Source organism: Pantherophis guttatus, chromosome 3 (genome assembly GCF_059756535.1).
Source record: "Pantherophis guttatus breed Tessera chromosome 3, ASM5975653v1, whole genome shotgun sequence".
Taxonomy (NCBI): Eukaryota; Metazoa; Chordata; class Lepidosauria; order Squamata; family Colubridae; genus Pantherophis; species Pantherophis guttatus.
The window spans coordinates 14,804,445-14,826,749 of record NC_142065.1 but is presented as its reverse complement, the minus strand read 5'-3'; the positions used below and the strand labels follow the sequence as shown (position 1 = coordinate 14,826,749).

Here is a 22,305-nt window from a genome sequence, read left to right as displayed (position 1 = left end):
AGCTTCTGCCTTAGTGTATTCTTGGGTTTGAAGTGTGCATGTATGTTGTCTTGGCTGAAGATCCTTCTGAGCTTTTCCAATATTCCTGAAACATGGAATGACAACATTGCTTTGTTTATTGTTCACTTCATTGTCTGTTATGGAAGAGCTCCTGTAGGGACTTTTTTTTTTGAGATTTGATGAAAGCCCACTTGGAAAAGCCACACATTCTGAGGGTTTCCTTGATGTGTTTTAGTTCTTTTTCTTTCCCATCTTTGCTGGTAGGCAGGCCTTTAGCTCGGTGATATAAGGTTCTGATGACTCCCATTTTGTGATCCAACGGGTGGTGGGAATCAAAATGTAAATATTGATCTCTGTGTGTGGATGTTTCTGTACATTTCAGTGTTAAGGCTTCTGTCTTCCTTAATGTGTACTGTACAGTCCAGGAAGGCGAGACTATTTTCCTTAAAATGATATTTTGGAGAGAGAAAATTTCCCTGAGGATGGGCTTCAGTACGAGTCCGAAAATTTAAAAGATTAAACCTCTGCTCCTGGCGACCGACTCAGATTGAATCCTGTAATATTATCCTGGATATGTATATTTCCCTTCATTTGTTTTCAGTACTGTATAACACCTTGAGTGTGAAACAGACCCAAATGAACTCCAGTGGACTTAAATCAGATTTGCTGATATTGTATCCTACAGCTTCTCTTTTAAGTTTTGTCATTGCTGCTTATTTCAAAATCCTTGAAGCCATATATCAGTATGGCTTGGTAGCTTGAAATGCTCTTTGCTGATTTTTGGAGTGATTCAGATTGGGTGTTTATTTATTCAACAGTTCAGAATTCCATCTGTTGCTTCTAGGTAGACATGCAGGCATTACAGAATAACTTCTCGTTAAATTCATCCAGGTCATGTTTGTTCCAAAAGTGCTTTTCCAAAAGGCAATTGGACCAAGGAAGTCCAGTTGCCTTTTGGAAAAGCATCTTTGTGACTACTGACTAATATTTATTTCCATATACTGAATAATATACTATATATCAACAAAAATAAAAAATTCATACTTGCTTGAAATTTATTTATTTATATATTTATTTCATGTATTTATATGCCGCCCTTCTCTAGAAGGACTCAGGGTGACGAACACAAGTTTAAAACATGTACAACAAAATCCCATTTTAAACCAAATTAACTAATAAATAATAAATAATAAAACCCAGAATCAGAGTCAGCCTATTTGCTTGAACAGCCAAGTCTTCAGGTCCCGATGGAATGAGCGGAGATCAGGAGCCGTCCGGAGCTCAGTAGACAACTCATTCCAGAGGGTGGGAGCACCCACAGAGAACGCCCTACCCCTGGGCACCACCAGACGACATTGAAATGGGTGAATAGTAAAGCATCCATGTCCCTCAACCTTTTTTTCTTGGTTATCAACTTGTAACCTATTCATCTATTCATTTTCTGCACACAATGAGTTAATTACTCATTCTGCAGTCTTTTGCAGAGATAGCAAAAAGAAAATATATTATTTCTGCTGGTTATATGCACTGCAGAGCAATTTGAGAAATACTCATCTGACAAGATCTCACTTTTAGGGTAATTTATCACTGTCAGAGGGTAGATATCACCAGGATAGGAGCTGTCACTGCAGTAATTGTTCCACAGTACAATTGTTATTTTATATGAATATATCTGTCAATCATTAGCTAGATTGACTCTCCTCACCCTCCAGACAAATGGAGAATTGTCCATCATTAAGGATCTTAAACACTCTGAACAAATGAACCAGTTAGCATAACATTTATCTAGTTTACAATGTTTATAAACTCCTTACGAGTGCCTCATGGCACTCTTAAGTGGCATACAAGTATTTTGTTTATTTATTAAATGTATATGTCACGCATCTCGCTGTTGGAGTGACTCTTGAGCAATTCAAGTATACGTGGAAGTTGGAATATTTTTGCAATTAGGCAATGTAGCCTACAGTCATATTTCTTGGATATTTCACAACCATTATCCAGGCCTAATTCTAGTCAGCTTCCCAGGCCAGGCAATGCCGTTCAGATGTTGCCAGTTAACATGGAAAAGTGTGAGAATAAAACCTACCCAGACACACCAATAATACACATAATTTAAAAAGATGTGTTCTCTTTGTTAAGCTTACTCTGACATGATTTTTTTTTTTGTATCTCTTTTCTTTAACAGACTAATTACTTTAATTGATCAAGGGACACCACTAGTGGTGGGATTCAAAATTTTTTATTACTGGTTCTGTGGGCATGGTTTGGTGGGCATGGCGTGGCTTAGTGGACGTGGCAGGGGAAGGATACTGTAAAATCTCCATTCCCATCCCACTCCAGGGGAAGGTTACTGCAAAATCCCCATTTCCTTCCGATCAGCTGGAACTCCGTAAACAGAGAATAGATGGGGTGGGGCCAGTCAGAGGTGGTATTTACCGGTTCTCCGAACTACTCAAAATTTCTGCTACCGGTTCTCCAGAACTGGTCAGAACCTGCTGAAACTCACCTCTGGACACCACAGATGCAATACATCCTGATCTTAGTAAAGCGTTTGAAAAGCCTCCTGCTACATTCTTGTGGATAAATTGTATATATTTATGAGCTAGAGGTTATTCCAGTCCAATCAATTTGCTCAACTGCACATCAAAATGGTTGTAAATGGTTCCACTACAATCTGAACAGAACTACTGAATGGGGTCCCCAGTTCATCACCCATGACCTACTATGCTTTTTGATATATTAATAAATAAAGGATAAATTCTAAAGGATAGAATGGAAGGGGGGTTATCTAATGTGCAGCTGACAACATGCTAAGCAGGCGTGTCTAACCTTTTTGCCTTGCCTGAGCCACAATGAGTGAAGAAGAATGATCTTGGACGCATATAAAATATATAGTTAATGTATGTATATGTATGTGCATATGTATAAATAATGTTAAAATTATGATCTTGTGGAGCTGCATCACTAGCTGTTCAGGGCCTCACGCGGTTCACAGTCTGCGGGTTAGACACACCTGTGCTAGAGGAATTGCTTAGAACACAAAGCAGTCTTGAACATTGAGTCAAGTGCCATTCAATCGTGAATCATAGTGAATATTTACTTAGGCCTGTAATAGTCTGGGAAGCTGGTAGGGCATCACAAGTAGCAGAGCAGTGGGATTTCATCTTGTCAATTCATAGTTTAAAAACTGAATTGGGGCATGTAACCAGTGGTGAAATCCAAATTTTTTTATTACCGGTTCTATGGGCTTGGCTTGGTGGGCGTGGCAGGGGAAGGATACTGCAAAATCTCCATTCCCACCCTACTCCAGGGAAAAGATACTGCAAAATCCCCATTCCCTCCCCACTCTGGGGGAAGGATATTGTAAAATCTCCATTCCCACCCCACCCTGGGGCCAGCCAGAGGTGGTATTTGCCAGTTCTCCGAACTACTCAAAATTTTCGTTACCGGTTCTCCAGAACCTGCTGGATTTCACCCCTGCATGTAACAAAAAAAAAAAAGTTAATAAATAACCCAGATCTGAAAGGATGGGATCAGGAAGTTTAAAGCTTAGCACTTCCTTGAGGGTAAGCCAAGAATCAATGGGAGAGAGGGGAGTGTGTGTGTGTGTGTGTGTGTGTGTGTGTGTGTGTGTGTGTGTGTGAGAGAGAGAGAGAGAGAGAGAGAGAGAGAGAGAGAGAGAGAGAGAGAGAGAGAGGAAGTGTCAAGCTTAAAAAATGAACTTTGTTTATACCCTTCCTTTATTATTATTATTTTTACAAATATTTATTTATTTATTTTATTTATTGGTTTGATTTATATGCCGCCCTTTTCCAGAGACTCAGGGCGGCTTACAATGCGTTAAGCAATAGCCTTCATACTTTTGTATATACCTGCTTAGGAGGGCTTTCGGGCCCCCCCTAAGCAGTGTTCCTTTTTATACAAAGTCAGCTTATTGCCCCCACAAACCGGCTCCTCATTTTACCTACCTCGGAAGGATGGAAGGCTGAGTCAACCTTGAGCCTGGTGAGATTTGAACTCGCAGTAATTGCAGGCAGCTGGTGCTACTTAACAGCACTTTAGTCTGCTGCGCCACCAAGGCTCTTACTAAATAACTCAAAGCATCAAACACAACCTTCCTCTTTTCTCTCAAAGCAACAACCTTGTGAGGTGGGTTGGGGGGAGGGAGGGAGAGACAGACAGACAGACAGACAGACACTGGCCGAAGGTCACTCAGTTTGCTTTCCTGGCAAAAGCAGAACTGGAACACACAATTTTCATCTTTCTAGCCTGGTGCGTTAACCACGGCTTTCTGTGTCTGTGAAATCAATTAAAAGAATTGAACAGTCTGCTTCCTGAATTGTGTGTGTGTGTGGGGGGGGGCTGCTCCATCCCTGGAGGTTTTGAAGAAAAGGTTGGATATCCTTTTATCCTTATTTATAAATTTATAAAATTTAGGAGCACTGCTGAACCAAAAGCAAGCAATGTGATGCAGCAGCTAAAAGCCAAGAGGTTGCATTGCTTAGCAAAAGCACTGAGAGTCTAGGTTACAGGAGTTAGTTGTTCTGCAGTACTCTGTGCTAATTATGTATATCCTTGGAGAACTGTCTCTTGTGGAATTTTAAAAAGAAGCTGGAGAAGCTGGAAGGACAACAGGGATCTGGAACTCAAGCACTAGGAGGAATGGTTGAAAGAGCTGAGCAAAACGAAAGACTAAGGCAATATGGGGATGATTCATAAATATTTAAAATAGTCACAGCTAAGAGATGGGTGACCATGTGGAGCCGCTCTTGAAAATCAGGGTAGGACTAGAACAAACATGTTGAAATTAAAGGAAAGAGATTTGGTCTCATATTAGGAGGAATTTCCTGACATAGTTGTGAACTGGATCAGTCTGCCCAGAATAGCAATATACTCTTTATTTCCTGGAAGTTTTCAAGTGACCTGTGTTACTCATATTGCAACATGCCTTATTTTACAATTTCTCCAATTATGGAAAAAGTTTGTGCTACATCTTGAAACTGAATATTTAGCAGAATAACTTATCTTGCTGTACATCTGTAGACTGTGCACGTCTGCAGAATTATTACCATAACACAGTACCGTAAACTATTACTGCGCATATTTACAGCACTGTAAAATGGAAAATAAATACAGCTATAAAAGAATAGGCCCTCTCACTTCTAGCAGTACTTGAAAACAGACAGTAATAATGGAGAGAAGAGAGCAAGGAAATAAAAAAAATATTTTGGGACATAAAAACACTCCGACACTCAGATATTCCCTCACACTCCTGCGTAATAGAAGTGATCTTGAAGAGTTTAACAAAGGTTACCACATTTGGGGTGCATACATTTGAAAAGAAGATAGCAGATACTTTCTTGCATCTTGCTGCTGCCTAATAGTTGTCCAGCTTTTCGCAGCCCAGCTCTGGTAGCTAAAATTGTTTTATTGGTCTATTTTGTTTTATTGTTGCCTTCCAGAACTTGGTGTGTCCAGTTTGGGAACATGATGACCTACCAGCAGCGATAGATAACATTCCTATTTTAGAAATTGTAATCTCCGCAGGTCAGGTTTGGGAAGATCATTTACGGGTAGTTTATATCCATATGTTCCGTGACCATTCAAAATTACAGCAGTGCTAAAAAAATGGACATACAACTGATCCCCAAAGTTCTGCCATCAACACCAAGGGAGTCACATGATTGCAATCCAGGTGCTTGGGCCTGGCTTGCAATTATGTCATTGAAGGGAGTTGCGATCCCATTCATCATTGGTGACTTTCCTTGCCAGTTTCCCACAAGCAAAGTCAATAGAGAAGCCAGCAGGGAAGGTTGCAGATTTATGGTGCTTTGATTTTTAAACAAAACACAGAAGGGCAAGACATTTGTTGGAAGAAATGTCCACCTGGGTTCAATTCCAAGTGGGGAGAAAGATACTGGAAAAAATAGAGGCTGATTGGAAAGATGGTTTAATGGTGAAGCAGAACCACCAAGCACGTGTGATTCTGGGTATCTGACCACATAGAGTGGAGAGTGAGAGGTATTTATACCCTCTCACGGGCTTTGAACTTGAGCTTCCTGTTCCTGTGGCAAGGGCATGCATTCTATTGGCTGTAGTCAGACTCCCATGTGGAGTCATGTTTGTCCAAATCAAGTTTGGTGGAACCTTGGGCTGATGTAATGTCCTCAGGTGATTTCGTAATGCAGTGAGCCCTGATGTTAGATGGGTAGAGGGCTAATCCTATCATGTCCTGAGGCATCATGTCTTAATCCCATCACCCTGGAGTTGGAGGACTTTTGTCTTGTAGATAGGCTGGCCCAGTCTTAATGTGCACCAAATATCTGCTAGGGGCAAGGAGCTTCAGGGAGCTGCTCTTTGTCTTTAAAAACATGTTTCTCCTTCTCTCATCCAGGCAAATATAATATTCTACTTTTTTAATATTTCCTAGAATATTTCATTCTTCTAGGTGAGGGATAGGTGCTAATTTTCTACACAGTTATGAACTAAGCCTCTGGAAGAAATATAACTATACAGTATATCTATATCATCTCTATCTCTATCTCTATCTCTATCTATCTATCTATCTATCTATCTATCTATCTATCTATCTATCTATCTATCTATACATTTTCTGAATAGTTTTTATCCCAGAGCTATAATTGCACTCAACAATGAACTAAAGGGCCACCATCAGTGAGCTGTTGGACAGCATTACTTGGTCTGTTGTGTGGATGTTTGGGTGGTTTAGGGGTGGGGAATTGTGGTGGGTGGGAGTGTGTTTCGGGATTGTTATGTGTGTTGGACCTGGTCTTTGGGTATTAAGTGAATTTTGTTGTATGTGTATACACGTACAATGACAATAAAGTTATTGTCTGTCTGTCTGTCTGTCTGTCTAATATCATTATCTATATGTTTGTAATAATCTTGATATAAATGGGGAAAGCATTTTCAATACTAGTCAACCCAGAAAATAAAATATTGGGTTGGTTGTCACTTACTATGTTATCTTCTCTCTTTCATTTCAGATACAGAAATGATCCCTAATGCAGAACCATTTTTATTGGATAAGGACATGTCATGTTTGGTACAGCTTGCATTAAACCACAGTTTTTTTCTCCCTAGTCCCTCGTCTGCTGTATGTATCCCTCGAGTTCCAGATAACATACAGGAAATAGCACTACATGATGGTAACGGACTAACAATATGATTCTTATGGTTCTAATCCTCCCATTCTACAGACTAAAATATATTCCAAATTGCCCCCTGAGCAAACATAAACAAGGCAATACTGCAATCATTAGTTTGTAATGGGCATGTAATAGCTCAACCATTCATTGGTTTCATATTTTCCAAATTCACATATCAAACTTTCTGCAAGCATCGTGCAGTATCTGAAAAGGCAGAAAAGTCAGCGATCTGTCTGTGGAAATTCTCAGTCATCCAGGTCATAGTTGTCTCAAAGGTGCTTTTTTTCTTCAAAAGAACAACTGGTGTTTTTTTTTTCTTGAGGAAGAAGAAAACCTTTCGCTTCTCATCCAAGAAGCTTCATCAGTTCTGATGGGGGGGGAGAGGGATGGAAGGATAGGTACTGACAGTTGAGACTGGATGGTGGGAGGATGGAAGGATAGGTTCGGATAGGATGGTGGGGGGATCCTTTCATTCCGCCCCACCCCCACCAATCAGAACCTATTTTTCCATTCTCCTTCCCATCATCAGAACTGATGAAGCTTCTTGGATGAGAAGTGAAATGTTTTCTTCTTCTTTCTCAGGGAAAAAAAATCCAGCTACCTGACATTTAATTATAAAAACATTACTGTTGTGGTCCGCCAGCAGCCTGCGGAGCTGGCAGTGGAGTCGGACAGTGAGGAGGCTGAGGAAGAACATGGGCCAGTCCTGGAGGCTGGGGAAGGTCCGGATGAGGGCTCTGTGTCGGAGGCAGAGATGGGGCCAGGGCCATTCGGGAGTGATGTGCGGACTCCGGAGCCTCCAGAGGCTGACAGCAGAGAAGCAGAGGAAAAAGGGGAGCCCGTTCCTAGTGCATGTATGAGAAGAGCTGCCAGAAGGCAAGAGCAGCTAAAGCAGAGAGGACGACTCGGGAGTAGGGCCAAGAGATGATTGGGCCCTCCCATAAGGCTTAAAAGGCCAGCAACGGCTCTTGGGCTCTTTGCCGGAAAACAACCGTTGAGAGAATTGCTTCTTGTTTGGCTGTAGTTATTTCTTCTGTTCCTGAACTGTTGCCAAGAAAAGCCTTTGGCAGTTTGCCTAATTATCCCAAGGTCAGAGATAAACTAAAAACTGGTATTTTAAGGACTTCGCTTTCATTTCATTTGGAATACACTGAGAATGAGTTAATTCTCAGCTGTTTTAATATTTATTTATTTATTTATTTATTTATTATTCATATTTCTATGCCGCCCACTCTCCGAGGACTCTGGGCGGCTTACACCAAAGACAGTGTACTAAATAGCATATTGTCCCCAACAATCTGGGTCCTCATTTTACCCACTCGGAAGGATGGAAGGTTGAGTCAACCTTGAGCCTGTGAGATTTGATCTGCTGATCTACTGAACTAGCAGTCAGCTGAAGTAGCTGCAGTACTGCACCCTAACCACTGCGCCACCTCGGCTCATTATAAAATCTGTTTGTTTTTTGGAACTGTTTGCATTTAAATCAAGTACGTGGGCCTGGGTCACAACAATTACAAACAAAAGATAGTGAAAGGATTAGAGCATGTACAGTGTGTACCTAACACAACTTTTGATATTCCTTGCTGCTGAGAGAAGCTCCATTGTGACCTAATGCTCTATCTGCATAGATAAAGCCTCCAGGCTGCCAAGTAGCCTAACAAAGTAACTTGTGAAATGCAAAATGTGTATTCTCAGCAACCTAATGTGAAATAGCTCCCTTTAACAAAGTTCTGGGCTTTATGCCAGAAAATGTATTCTTTTCGCCTTCTGAGGTCCTTTGTTTTCAGAGCGTTGAGAAAATCATGAGGTTGATGAACTAATGGATATGAAATTATGTTTCTAACACTATGACGATGTGTGCAAGTTGTGTAAACTATAAGAAGTTTGAGAAAAAGGTTTTGCTTCAGCTTTTGCTTTTTCTATCTCTGCCTGCTCTGTTTAAGGTGGGAGATAAAAGGTAGCCCAGTTTTGCTTTGGCCAAAAATAAAGCTGAATATCAGATTGCCTCGTATTCAGAGTTTCATTGGATTTATCAGATTCTGAGCTGCACTCAAAAACCTTACAGTACCATGCATGATATATGCTGCCCATTAAAAAAAATTAAATTATGCAATATATTTTTTTAAAACAAATGTTTGCAATGTATTCAGATATACAGCCGTAGTTTATTCTTATACAATATTATAAATGGTAATAATATATATTTGTTCCAATGACAGCATTGCTTAAATGATATGTTAGACATGATCGGTTTTCAAAAGAATACAGTATTTTAAATACAACATGGCATTAAAGTGCTTTTAAAAATGGCAAGGCATCAATGAAATGTAAAAAGGCTATATTAATTGCCCTGAGAATAGTACTAAATACAAAATGGTGACAGAACAGCCTCCATGCCATGAAATTAAATTGCTTCAGGGTAAAAGGCTCCAGTTGGTCCAGAATGCGGCCGTGCGGGGGATTATGGAAGCGACGGGGCGCTTCCATGTGACACCTCTCCTGCGCGAGCTGCACTGGCTTCCTGCGGTCTTCAGGGTGCGCTTCAAGGTGTTGGTGACCACTTTTAAAGCGCTCCATGGCTTAGGGCCGGGGTATTTACGAGACTGCCTTCTGCCGCCAATAGCCTCCCACCGGCCAGTACGTTCCCACAGAGAGGGACTCTTCAGGGTGCCGTCGGCCAGACAATGTCGGCTGGCGACCCCCAGGGGGAGAGCCTTCTCTGTGGTGGCACCTGCCCTCTGGAACGACCTACCCCCAGAGATACGCACGATACGAGACCTCCGGACTTTTCGTCGGGCCCTGAAAACACATCTTTTTCACCTAGCTGGCTGGCTTGATCCCATCCCTTCGGTTTTAATTTGTAATTGGTTTTAATCCGGGTTGTTTTAAATGGATAGCCAAAATTATTTGATGTTTTTTAAATTGCTTTTAAATTTTATATGTTATGTTTTACCATGGCTGCTCACCGCCCTGAGTCCTGTTGGAGAAGGGCGGTATACAAATAAAATAAATAAATAAATAAATAAATAAATAAATAAATAAATAAATAAATAAATAAATAAATAATAAATAAATAAATAAATAAATAAATAAATAAATAAATAAATAAATACCTGCAGGATTGAATGTGATTTCATTCACAGAGAATCCAGCTGATTTGGGGAGACACATTTTAACAAGAGGGGAAGGAAAGGCAGCAAACAGCTCCCCATGATGACAGTGGCACTGCCCCAAAATTTAGGCACTCTGTTTAATACAGATTAAGGAAGGGGGAAAAAAAAAAGAACCACTCACCAGCTGTTTTTGCACTATTACTGTTAAGATGCTTTAACAATTTCCTGTTAAACAGTTTCCGGTTTCCTCGTGAAACTACTTACAGGAACACAGCAGGATTTTTGCAGTGCCTTAGTAAAGGTCTAAGGTATACGTCTAAGGTCCCTTTATTACATATTTAAGTGGCTCCTCTTCTGTCCCAACAAGCTACTCCAGTAGAGATGACACATCCTTTCAAGAACCCTTTCTTAGCGTGTTCCAATATGGCTAACCTTTAGCCTCCACACATCTCAGTCTTTTGACATTTGCCAGCATTCTGCCAGATTCATGCCGTCTAATGATAACAGTAATGCAGTTTCTCCAAAGGGCTTTTAGCGTTCTTTTTACACAGCAGTCTTCCCAATGAAGTTACATTTTCAGTGTTTCCCCTCCGTTCGTTTTTCTTTCCTCCCTTATGAAAAGTAAAAAAGATTTTTTTTTATAGATCGCTGGCTCATTGCAATAAGTCCATTTTTAAAGATCTGTGCCCACTGAATGTAGTAAGTCCATTCCTGAGCCATGTACGTTATTGAACAAAAGCACCCAGAATTTAGTCCTGCTGGGCTTAAAGCTGTGTTATTTCGCAAATGACTTGTTATATCAGAATAGCAATCCGGTGCCCACAATTTGTGGACAATGCAGTTCCCAATTGTGACCGGGTTTTTTTTATTTTGGTGGAATGATTCCTCCCATCCCCATTATCATTGTCTATTATCATTATCATGGCTTAGGCCCGGGGTACTTGCAGGACCATCTCCTGCCGCTCTCCCATCGTCCCGTTCGCTCTCACAGAGTGGGCCTCCTCAGGGTGCAGTCGGCCAAACAATGTCGTCTGACAGCCCCCAGGAAGAGAGTGTTCTCTGTGGGAGCCCCGACCCTCTGGAATGGATTGCCCACCAAGCTCAGGACAGCTCCCGACCTCCTTTCCTTCCGTCGCGAGCTGAAGATGTGGCTCTTCCGTCAACTCAACTGATCTGTTTGGGTGTACACTGTTATAATTTTAAACTGTTTTAATTGGGGTGTTGATTTTAATTTTATTTTGTTGTGATTTGTATAGGAAATTGTCATTTTGTAAGCCGCCTTGAGTCCCTCGGGAGAAAGGCGGCATATAAATCGCAATAATAAATGAATGAATGAATAAATAAATAAATATTTATGCTCACGGTGGAGAGATTGATGATACAGGAAGTCCTCGGCTTATGACAACTGAACCCCAAATTTTTGTTGCTAAGCATGATGTTTGTTAAGTGAATTTTCTCCCAGTTTATGACCTTGCTTGTTCAGTGAATCCCTGCAGCTGTTCAGTTAATAAAAGGGTGAAACTGGCTTCCCCATTGATTTTGCTTGTCAGTAGGTCGCAAAACATGATCACATGACCCCAGGACGCTGCAACTGTCATGAATACAAGTCAGTTGCCAAGCGTCTGAATTTTGATCATGTGATCATGGGGATACTGCAATGATTGTTAGTGTGGAAAATGTCACTTTTTTCAATGTCTTTGTAACTTCAAACGGTCACTAAACAAACAGTTGTAAGTCGAGAACTACCTGTACTATCAAATCTTTTCATTCCAAGTGAGACTAGCAATTATTCCTTAAGAAATCATATAGAACCCACACTCAAGTACCTCAACCACTTTGTTTTTGTGCCTTTGAATTAGTCTTGATGCCTGGCACCTGCCTGGACAAGTCCCTGCTTTGTCTTGGCTATGTTTTCGAAAGTGGTTTGCCATTGTCTTCTTTCTAGGGCCCAAGGTCACCCAGCTGGCATCCGTGCCCAACTGAGAGTCTCTCAATTCCTCGCTTGAGTGCCTTTAACCACTACACCAAATTGGCTCTTAGTTAATTACTTAACAGTAATTAAATGACCAAATAGTGATTACATTTACCTGGCATAAAAGTCCATAGAGATTCTCAGTCATCCAGGTCATGGCTGTCCCAAAGGAGCTTTTTCAGGAGGTAACTGGACTTTCTTGTTCAGCTGAAGAAGCTTCTTGGATGAGAAGCAAAACGTCTTCAAAAGAAAACAAAACAAGGAAGTCCAGTTGCCTCCTGAAAAAGCACCTTTGGGACATTTACTTGGCATACATTTATTCCGAGTGCATCTTTCCTTTGCTATACCCATGCCTTGGGGATAACATTTTGGAAACTTTCCAGTAATCCATACTTAAAACATGGTAAATGTTTAAAATGGTCTTCAGCCTTAAATTCATATCCGAAGCTGTTGCCTTTGGGAGTTGAGCAGTACAAAAATATAAGAAACAAATCTGGTTAGCTTGGGCTGTGAGAATTGTTCAGGTTCTTGTTTCGGGACACAGGAAGGATTAATATTAAAAATAAATGGAACATGTATTTCCCTGAGTTTGCACTGCAGAGGGGGGAAAATAATCTCCCAATGTCCTTCTGTACTTCTTTTTTTTTTTTTCATTTCTCCCCAGGTCTTTGGTATGTTACCATTCTTTATTTGTGAATTTCAGAGGGCCCTTTTTGCAACAGCTCTTAAATGAAATCTCTGTATCCCTCAGCAATATAACTCTAAGTACAGAGCACTTGGGAATGAACCAGGGTGAGCCGTGACCTTCATGCCAAGCTGATGAGATTTCACTTCCAGAGGCTGGTAGGGTATCGTTGGATGTAGAATGCTGGACCAAAAACACTTGGCCTTGATTCAGGAAGGCAAGCGATAGATTTTTATTTGCATCACTAGTCTAGTGTTACAGTTTTGGATCCTGCCTATAATTCTCTGTCCCGATGAGCTGGAAGGTAAACAGATCTGCTACAAGGAACAGTGCATCTCCAGATTACAGGATATTTATAACTCAAAGAGACCCAGGACTGGTTCTGAGACCGACATAAAAGGATGCAAAGAGGCTAAAGAAAGTGAAAGCAGGTTTTTTTGAAAAGCAAAAGTGGTAAGAAGCCTGGAATATAGCTAGTCCTTAATTTACAACCACTTGGAACCAGAATTTCCATTGCTAAATGAGGCGGTTTTCAATTTTCAATTTGCTAAGTGAGGCTGCTCCCAATTTTACCTTTTTTGTGATTATTGATTCGCTGAGTTAAGTGAATCATGTGGTTATTAAGCAAATAATCAACTTCCCCTGTTGACTTTGCTTGTTGGAAGCTGGCTAAAAAGATCACAAATGGCCATCATTTGATCCAAGGATGTTGCAATTGTTGTAAACACATGTTGATTGCCAATCACCCGAAGTTTGATTATATGACTGTGGGGAATACTACAATGGTCATAAGTATGAGGAACGGACTTCAATCACTTTTTTCACTGTTTCACTGTTGTAACTTCAAACAGTGCTAAATGAATGGTTGGAAGTCAAAGACTACCTGTATTGTCTCCAGAAGCAGCAGTATGTGGTATATATATTTTCCAAATACCCTTGGAAAATTTCAAATCCATTGTGGTACTTATTATGAAAGGATGGGAAATATACATACAGCATACATTACACACAGACATATATATAAAATCTGACACCTAAATGGCTGTAATTATACAACACATTTGGAAAAATATGCCTCCTGTCTGCCTACTCATCACTTTTCTTTATTTCATTATTAAAATACTGTGATTACAAAAAAATAATTTCTGTTTGCTTTCTAGAAGCTGGCAACTGTAGCACATTTAGTCATTCTGTAATAATCATTTGTGTCACACTTCTAAAACACAATGATATATATGGACTTAACTTATTTATACAATTAGAATTTAAAACTATATTAAATTTCAACATGGGCTGCAAAGCATATTTGTCTCAAAAAGATCCAAATCTGTATATAAAATACAGAGCACAGTACTTAATTCTTTTTGTTTGGTTTCCCAATTCTGACAAATGCCCAAAAGAATAAAGAATAAAGCAAGTCTACTAGATAGAATACTCAAAAACAAAGGGGCAAATATGGCAACATGAATCACAAAAAAGGAAAGAGATCAAATTGTTAAGGAGTTTACAGATCATCAGTGTAACCCAAATGAATGTTGTAGAAAGTAAGATTTTTCCTCATTTAAAATACATCAACTTTTTATGCCTGACTTTTTACATTCTACAGATTCAGATGCTGGCAGAAAAATTGGGGCTGCTCGAGTACTGACAACAATCCACAAATTGCTTTTCTCAAACAATTCTGAATAAAAGCTTAGGACAGATTTGTTTGGAGCTGTATTCCTTTAATTGCCAGGCACGATGGACAAATTATAGACATTTTAATCCTTCTGATTTAGAGGACATAGAATTGAGCAAGGCTGGTTCATAGGCTGCAAATTCAGATTACATTTTTCTTACCATCTTGGGACTATAGCTGTACTACAACATACCATAAACTTTTTTTATTTTATAGCCTTAAAAATAAGGATAAAGAGAATTCTACACAATGCCTTTTCTGAAGTGAAATTGATTGCTTAGAAAAGTAGTGTGCAAAATTATCCACCTCCAAAAACAAGTATAGAAACTGCAATGATCTGTCCTAGCAGTCACATGTCATTGATCTGTCCCTTATATCTTCCGAGATACATTATGGCTAAGTCTCAGGTTTCTCAGTCAGGAAAGGTAATGGTAAAGATATGATGATGGAGGAAAAAAACAAAATAATGTCAAGGAAAAGAAATTACTTCTGTAGGGATCAATGGCCACCCTGGCCATTTTCACTCTTCCTCAAAACAACTAGTTAACTTTTTATGTTAGCATTTCTCAACTGAAATGGATGGATTTCAACTCCCAGAATTCCCTGGGCAGTAAGGGAGTTGAAATCTCTCCATCTTAAAGTTGGCAAGGCTAAGAAACATTGTTTTATAGTTACTGGCATTTATATTAGGTTATTGAGGGAAGTGAGGGGTCCCTCTGGCCCCACCTCAAAAATGTGTGTGTTCTTTATAATTTTATGAAACTTGCCTTCCACCGACCTAAGGAACTAAGTTTGAAAAACAAATCTGCTGCACTGTATTTGTAATGAAATCCACAGACTAGATATTTATTTGAAACACCCAGCCTCCTTTCTATCTATTTGATAAACAAGAGATCTAAATACACTTCTTGGCTTGGCACAAAGAAAATAGATTTTTCCATTACCCACTATTCAGGCATTTCAAAGGAACTTCCCCACTCAAAAGAATGGTCCCTTGAGACATCTTGTATAGAAGTTCCCATTAGCAGATACAGGGCTGACATGAGTTTCTACTCTGGAACTGGGATCCCTTCCAGTTCCTTTGAGATACAAAGCATGCTGGCCGGAATGTACCGCGATATAGCAGCCCGAAGGTTATTCAAGGCACAGTATCAGTCCAAAATGCAGGAAATCAGAAACCGAAGTATATTAGCCTTCCCTAGACCATGAGCAAACAAAGCAAAAAAAAAACCACAACAAAACCCCAAATCATATGCTTGGAGAGGGGAGAGGGTGGAAGATGGAAGAATATAATTTGCACATAGAAGGGAAGGAGAGGAAACTCTGCTGGGAAACCTTGTATAAACAACCATATATATAACCATTTGTCTGAAGTGGTGTAGGGTTTCCTGCCTAAGCAGGGGGTTGGACTAGAAGACCTCCAAGGTCCCTTCCAATTCTGTTATTCTATATCCTGGACGATCTATTGAGAGCCACTGAATGGATGATGCCAGAGCGAAAAGCAGATGCAGTCAGAACCCCAAATGGATGGGATCATCTATTTCAGGGCTTTCCAAAGTTGGCAAATTTTAAGACTTGCGGACACTTCAACTCCTAGAATTCCTTGACCAGCCATGCTGGCTGGGGAATTCTGGAGATCGAACTCCACAGGTCTTAAAGTGAGTTCTCCTGGGTCTCCGGAGAAGGGCGACATATAAATCAAATTAAAAAAAAAAAAAGTGGCCAACTTTGGAGACCCCTGATCTATTTCCTTAACTTCTCAAACATGCTTTCCTTCTGATATTTTGGTTTGAACCGATCTCTTTCGGCAAGTTTTGAAATTAATCTGGGGGGTCTGCAAGAAATTAGTTTGAAAGCCATACATGGAGTAGAGCTGCCATCTCTATCTGCCCCATTTTTAGAGATTGATCCATGATAGGTGGTAGGTTTAAAGTTGCTTGCTACAGAACTCCAAAATCATGCCACTAAAAAAAGGGCAGGGAAGAGATTAAGAACAGAAAGACTTGTACTGTATTCCATTGTACTTCACTGCACAAGGTGATTCATCCTGAACTAATGAATGTAAACTAGACCTCTGATTTTAGAAGTTTCTACTTTTCAGGTCCATTGGCAATCACGAGTTCATCTCTCATCAGTTGTTTGCACACATGATTCTTAGCTTAGTATACACAACCCCCACTCATTGCTAACTTTACCACATCACCAGGAGCTCTTCCCAAGGAGGATGAATAAATAGAAGCATTCCTTACAGACTTAATGGCATATGCAGACATCTCAAACCAGAGCAGTGACAGCAATCTCCCAAACATGTATGCATGCAAAGGATGACAGAAACAACATGGAACTCAATCCTTAACTGCACCTGTAGCTGTATCCCAGGAGTTGGTAATACTTGACATCAAAAGTGCCAACATGTCATACGATCTATAGAAATGTAACACATTTCTGTGTTGTTTTGATCTGAAGCGAGGCGGTTATACTGTAGTGCCCAAGGCTGATAAAATATAACCCATATTAATTATATATGCAAAGAAGCATTCTCATTTCTTCTTAAAGAAAATCCTGGCACTCAAGTTGTCAACAAATCAGTCTCATATTTAAAAAAGTGTGATTCAGGATGACCTCTGTTAATTATATATAAAAAAAGTAAAAATGCCTGTGACTCTTAGTATATACATAGATACACCCATGAAGTTTTCTAGGCACAAAAAATAAGTAGTTTCTTGATGCCTACTTCTTACATTTGTGTTCCACTCTAGTCATGGCTTCCTTAGAAACAAACCAATGTAAGAAAATCTATGACTGGCTGCAGTCTATGTAGTCTACATCAAACATCCCTGTAATTGGGTTATACTGTAGTTCGTTAAACTATAGTGGCATGAACTTACTTTGACTCTGACCTGGAAGGCTAAAAGAAAACAAAAATATCAAAAAATGAAATTCTCCAAAAAGCAAACTGTATTTCCACTTCTAATAACAAAAAAAAGTCCTCTAAAACAGGAGTATTAAGGGACTAATGCCAAATGTATAAGAACACTGTCATATAAACTGCAGTGTAAATTTTCGTTTTTATTTCAATAGTTAAATTTTGTCCCCCAAACCCTGCAGCATTTGACCAGTGCAGAAAAGTGTAACATTTTTCCTACTAGAAATTAACAGAAATATGCTTATGTTCCACCAAAAGAGAGTTTTGTAAAAAGTGCAAAAAGTGAAGTGCAAAACTACAGAGCATCAAGTACTGTATGCTTTAAAATACTGCATAATCAGAGCATTCTAAGAATTGATCAAAGAAATAAAATACATTATAGGTTCCTTCTATTGACTGCACCTTTTGGCTATGATTCCCACACATTTCAAGTGAATTTAGTGCAAATCCCTGCAAATTAAGGCCCCTTTTATCCTTCTCTTCTTCACGAAAAACAACGGCTTCTCAAAATAGCTTTTGTGGAGATTGCTTGTTATTTCTTTTATTCTGAAGGATCTTTGCCACATCGAAGAGTTTCTTTGGTGTCTCAGCGCAAAGAAAAACGGTCAAACGAATGCAGAAGCCTTTTGTTTTGCTTTTAGATGAAATGAATCCAGCTCTCTTCACATTCTCTGGGCATCTTAAGCGGATGATTCCTACAAGTGAGGGTGTAATTCTTGTCCTGATTGTTATCCCAGTGTTCCTGTCCGTTGGCTCGGTATAAGATTGCAAACTCAATTACTGAGCTAAGCTGAAGAAGGAAGGGAGGCATAGGAAGGAAGAAGGTGAAAATGTCCACTTGGGTCTCTCCATCTTGACCAGCAGCACTACTCTGCCACTGAGCATTTATTTCATGCTGGCTCTTCCAGTGATTAAAAGTGTAACGCACAGCCACCTGCTTCTCGAAGGATAAATTGATCACTCTGATTGTGCCATTCAGGCCCAGATCCGAGCTGGACACTCGTTCCAAACACACCTGCTGCTGTTGCAGGTGGCTGAGGAAGTCTTCACAATCTCCCGGCTGCTGGAAGTCAGGTACCAGGCACTGCATGGTGAATTCCAGGTCCAGCGTGCTGCAACAGAGATCCGAATTAATGGACAGCCGAGAAAGAACATGAAGAGGGATAGATGGGTCTTCCCCGGCTTGGAAGACTTTCACTTCCGCCAGCTCCAGGCCCAAGGCATCTGCAAACCTGACACGGTTCTTGCGGGTCTTGCAACCCGGAACACGGCAGGGAGTCAACCCGCTACGCTTTCTCTCTGGGGAACTGGGCAAGGACCTGGCCCGCCGGCGCATGATGGGTCGGAGATGCGGGTCACAACTTGTAACCGTGGTGCTCTGAGGAACTCTACGCTCAGCTTTCTCGGGAAGACAGGAAGTCAACTGGCTGGCGCTGCTGCTGCTATGCAGCGGTTGGCACCTCTTTTTTTCCACAAATTGGGTTTCTTCGCCCTGGACCATGTTCTGGTACAGATCAGAGAGACAGTTGGAACTCCGCTGGGGAGGTCTCAGCACTTTTTGTCCCTGAGGGCAAACAGTTTGAGTGGACATCACTGCTGCTGCTGTCGGAAACCGTCTTTTGCCGAGACGTGCAGGAGAAGGATCAGGTCAGCGAGGAAGGAAAGAAACACTGAATGAAAAGCCCAAAAGATGGTTCCCACAGTCCTTGTCCGATCCGTGTAAGTCTATGGCAGAACCGACTGAAAGAATCTGCTACAGGCTTGGGTCAAACACTGTAAGATCCAGAGCAATGGTGCAGAGCGTTGGGTGTCTCCAAGCTGTCAGACAAGCTGCAGGGGGACTCAAGGCTATCGGTGACAATGCTGGACGCCTGGGTGTTGTCTCCTAAACTGGCCACCGACTGCAGGCTGTCCAGCTGGATACTGGAAGTCTCAAGACTGTCCCCGAGGCTGAAGATGGACCGGAAATTAGCCGGGTAAAGCCGCAAAGAGTCCCTGTTGTCCCAAGGATTGAGGCTGTCCTGGAGAAAACTAACCGGGCTTTCTTGCTGCCGGGCAAAAGATTCAAGGCTGTCGCTTTGGATGCTGGAAGACTCTGGAAGGCTGCCCAGACTGGAAGATGCTTGGAGTTGGCTGGGCTGCAGAGAGAGGGAATCGAGGCTGCTGGGCAAGCTGGAAGGAGTCTGGAAGGAGTCTCTGGGAGCTTGGAAGCTGTCAGCTTGAACGGTGCTGATGACAGTGGTGGAAGAAGAGGCTGTCAAGCTGGGGCACGAACTAGAGATGGGGTCTGTAATGGGAGACGTTGCTGGAGTCGACATGCAGCCCAGCTCTGGGGGGGGGGGTTTATTTTCCGCGTCCCCTCGGGTGGACGGTGCTGGTTTCTTCTGCGGCGACCCGTGTTCAGTTCCAGAGCAACCAGCAGCACCGAGAAGGGAGCGGCGGGCGAGCAACCGGCGGCTTCCGATCTTTTGCTTACTGGAGCTGATCAGCTGACGTGCAAAAAGAAAAAAAAGAGGTTGAGGAGGAAGGGAAAATAAAAACGCTGCTGCAACCGGAGGACTTACGTGCACGCCCCCTGTGACGTCACGGGCTGCTGCCAACCCCTCGCTGTAGTGCTGTAGCCGCTTAGTTACGGTACCTCCTTGTCCCGCCTTGTGCGTCGTCGCTTTAATCTGTCATACCTTGCGCCCCGCCTGCGCACAAGCACGGAGGAAGCCCACCGCGCCCTTTTTGTCTTGCCCGCACTACCTGGAGGAATCTGATGAAAAGAAAGAGGCGGAGCAATTATGGGTTACGAAAGGTCACCGAAAAAAAAAAAAAGGAAAAGGAAAAGGAAAAAAAAAAAAAAGGAAGCTGATTGAAGAAAGTCAGAGGACTGACGTGTTTTATGACCAGACTGATGCAGTTTGAAGCATACTGACCTAAAAGTTGGCTTTTTTTAACTCCAAGGAGTTAAATATGCTTTGAAGTGAGCTGCCTTCATACTGTCTCATTTCTCTGGTCTCTTTAATGGATTGACACCGTAAACTTCTTTGCCAAGTATCTTTTCCCAACTGATTTCTTAAAAAGCAGCACTGTTTTAAATTGGGGATTAACACATTCAGATTAACTGCTTCAAATAGGGCTCCAGTTTGTGCGACTCTGTCTCACTAGCTCCCTTCGATTAGCATATCATAATTAGATTTTAAGGTGGTGGCAGAGAATTTCACATGCAGAAAGTAAATCATGTAATCTGCCAGGTTTTGCTGTTCATTTATCATGTATCCCCCCCCTTTTTTTTTTCAGGAGATAAAAGCAAAAATGTGTTTTACCATTATTACACCCAAAGGCTGGGAATTCCTGTGCATTGCAGAAGATCCTTCAGAAGTCTACTACACCAATATTCCCCAGCCTGGAGCCCATTGTGTGCTTAAATATAAATCCCTAAATATGGCTATGTGGGTTGAGGATGAAGAAAGCTGTAGTCCAGCCCATCTCAAAGACAGCTGGTTGTGGATGGCTGCTTAAAATATGGTTCCTATTTTTATATGGATGAAAGGCAGGCCTCTTGGAGGTTTTTCTGATTGCCTAAATTAAATGGAAAGTGCCTCCTAGAACATAGCTGCCAGGCTCCTGCACCCCTACATGACTGGATAAATTTGGACAGCCTTGTTTTTATACCGTACAAAAATAAAGCTTTGAGCTTCTTTCTCATATGTGGTTCAACCTCTGGATTATATAATTGCGTCTCCAGGTCCCTTTCTTAAAGGCTCCTTCCTCTCCGCCAAGACCCATGGTTAATTCCTTTATAATCTGGTTAGTTTACAGTTTAGCGCAGGGCATGATGAACTCAACCAATTTAGGGAGAAAGAAGCAGATCGGAAGAGTAAATCTCTGGTCCTGGTGACCGACCCAAATTCGATCTGACATCTTTATCCTGGAGCATGTATATTTGCCTTCATTCAAAAAAGAGGCATCTCGAGAGCAACCTAGTACAAGTCATAAGGACAGCAGACGGTCGTCTACAAATGGCCTCATCTACACAACTGCATGGCACATGAGATCACTGCTCCCAGCAAGCATCCATGATTACATGGTTACAGTGCTCTACTTGAACTTGGAAGATCCAGGTTTAAGTTCATCCTTGAAAGCCAAATCTGGCCTAGGTTCTACCTCAGTTTACCTTCCTAATAAGCAACTGAGTCGGAAGAGCATTTAAAATGGTTTATTAGGGTACCTGATAAAGTGTTATCTCTCTATGAAAAAGGAGAGAACCTCGAGCCCCATATTTCACTCTTTTATAATTAACAAAGAAAATGCTAGATGAAAATTGATTGGACAGGGTAAAAGTAAGTTCCCCTTTGCATAGGAAATCAGTTTGTTGTTATTGTTGGTTGCGAAGTCGTGTCCAACCCATCGCAACCATATGGACAACATTCCTCCAGGCCTTCCTGTCGTCTACCAACCTCTGGAGTCCATTTAAGCTCACGCCAACTGCTTCAGCCACCTCATTCTCTGACGTCTCTTTCTTCTTTTGCCTTCAACCTTTCCCAGCATTAGGCTCTTCTCCAGTGAGTCCTTCCTTCTCATTAGGTAGCCAAAGTATTTGAGTTTCATCTTCAGGATCTGGCCTTCTAAAGAGCAGTCAGGTTTGATCTCAAACATGTTACATATTTGCATCCCAAAATATCACACACATTAATTATTATTATTATTAAAATAATTATTAAAATAAGGTCTGACCTCAGAAGGGGCATAATTGTCAGGAAAAAGGTTGTTTGGA

The 22,305-nt window shown here is 41.2% G+C and overlaps 1 protein-coding gene across 1 annotated transcript; it reads right to left on the bottom strand.

Moving 5' to 3' along the window:
* Nucleotides 1-17,666: 17,666 nt before the first annotated feature.
* Nucleotides 17,667-20,304, bottom strand: PPP1R3D (protein phosphatase 1 regulatory subunit 3D). Its single transcript, XM_034433130.3, has one exon. The coding sequence runs from the start codon at nt 19,132-19,134 to the stop codon at nt 18,181-18,183; it is 954 nt and encodes a 317-aa protein (XP_034289021.1). The 5' UTR covers nt 19,135-20,304; the 3' UTR covers nt 17,667-18,180.
* Nucleotides 20,305-22,305: the final 2,001 nt, after the last annotated feature.